Consider the following 1,074-nt stretch of genomic DNA (forward strand, 5'->3'; position numbering starts at 1 on the left):
GTGTGTGTGTGTGTGTGTGTGTGTGTGTGTGTGTGTGTGTGTGTGTGTGTTTTTCTTTTACTGACGAAGGCTGTGACCGAAAGCTTTACGTAAGTGTCTTTTAATTGTGTCTGTCTGCAACTTGGCATGTCTTGTTTATGGTAAGTAGCAACTGTCTTTTCCTACATAGTATGTAGCTTTTTAATTTATTTTTCTTATCTTGGCAATGCAGTGCATAAGGACTGTTTGGAATCAATTGAAGGCAAACAAAATACACAAGTGCTTTGGAAAAGCTGGCATCACAAAAGATGAAACTCAAGCTGCCCCGAAAAATGTTGAACATTTTGGTGTACATTTAGATATACCAGATGACAATGATTGGGCTCATATTTCAAGTGGAACTGATTTGGATAATTTTGTTGATTGTCATGCTGATACTGCCATGTATTTTGTGCAAAATGAGGATGAAATAATTAAAGAAGTAGTGCCAGTATCAGCTGAAATAAGTAGTTCTCAGGAATCGGAAGAACTGGATGGTGAATCTGTGGATCCTCCCACTCTGTCAGAAGCACTTACTGCATTGGAAGCAACACAGCATTACATAAGATGAAGAAACATTAGTAATGACAAGATGTGCACAGTGATTGCATATGAAAACGATTTATGAATGCAATATTGCTTCCAAAAAACAAACCACAATTGATTCATTCTTCAAGCCTAAATAACTTTAATTGTCCATAACCTAGGCACAAGCCTATCTGAACTATTGTACCTATTGCTGTACGATATATGTATCTTCTGTTTGCACACACTTAAGTTTAATAGAAATATATCAAAAAGTTTCATTTTAACATTAATCTCACTTGTACATTTATTTTATCATCCCCTTCAAAAACACATAAGTGAAGTTTTGTTGTATCATTAATATTATGACATGCAAACAAATACTTCAAGCTATTATCGAACATAAGGTATCAGATGAGAGATGAAGATGCCAGCGAGAACCAAAAAGTCACAAGTCAAAAACTTCTTCTCATATCAAAAGTCACAGCCAATTTCCGAACAGTATAATTAGGCAAATATGCCATTACTCTT

General features: G+C 35.2%; 1 protein-coding gene across 1 annotated transcript; it reads left to right on the plus strand.

Annotated features, from left to right (window-relative positions):
* Window positions 1-205: 205 nt before the first annotated feature.
* LOC126184456 (uncharacterized) lies at window positions 206-589 on the plus strand. Its single transcript, XM_049926846.1, has one exon. It carries the CDS (start codon window positions 206-208, stop codon window positions 587-589), a length of 384 nt encoding a protein of 127 aa, XP_049782803.1.
* The last annotated feature ends 485 nt before the right edge of the window (window positions 590-1,074 follow it).

This window comes from Schistocerca cancellata, chromosome 4 (assembly GCF_023864275.1).
Source record: "Schistocerca cancellata isolate TAMUIC-IGC-003103 chromosome 4, iqSchCanc2.1, whole genome shotgun sequence".
NCBI lineage: Eukaryota > Metazoa > Arthropoda > Insecta > Orthoptera > Acrididae > Schistocerca > Schistocerca cancellata.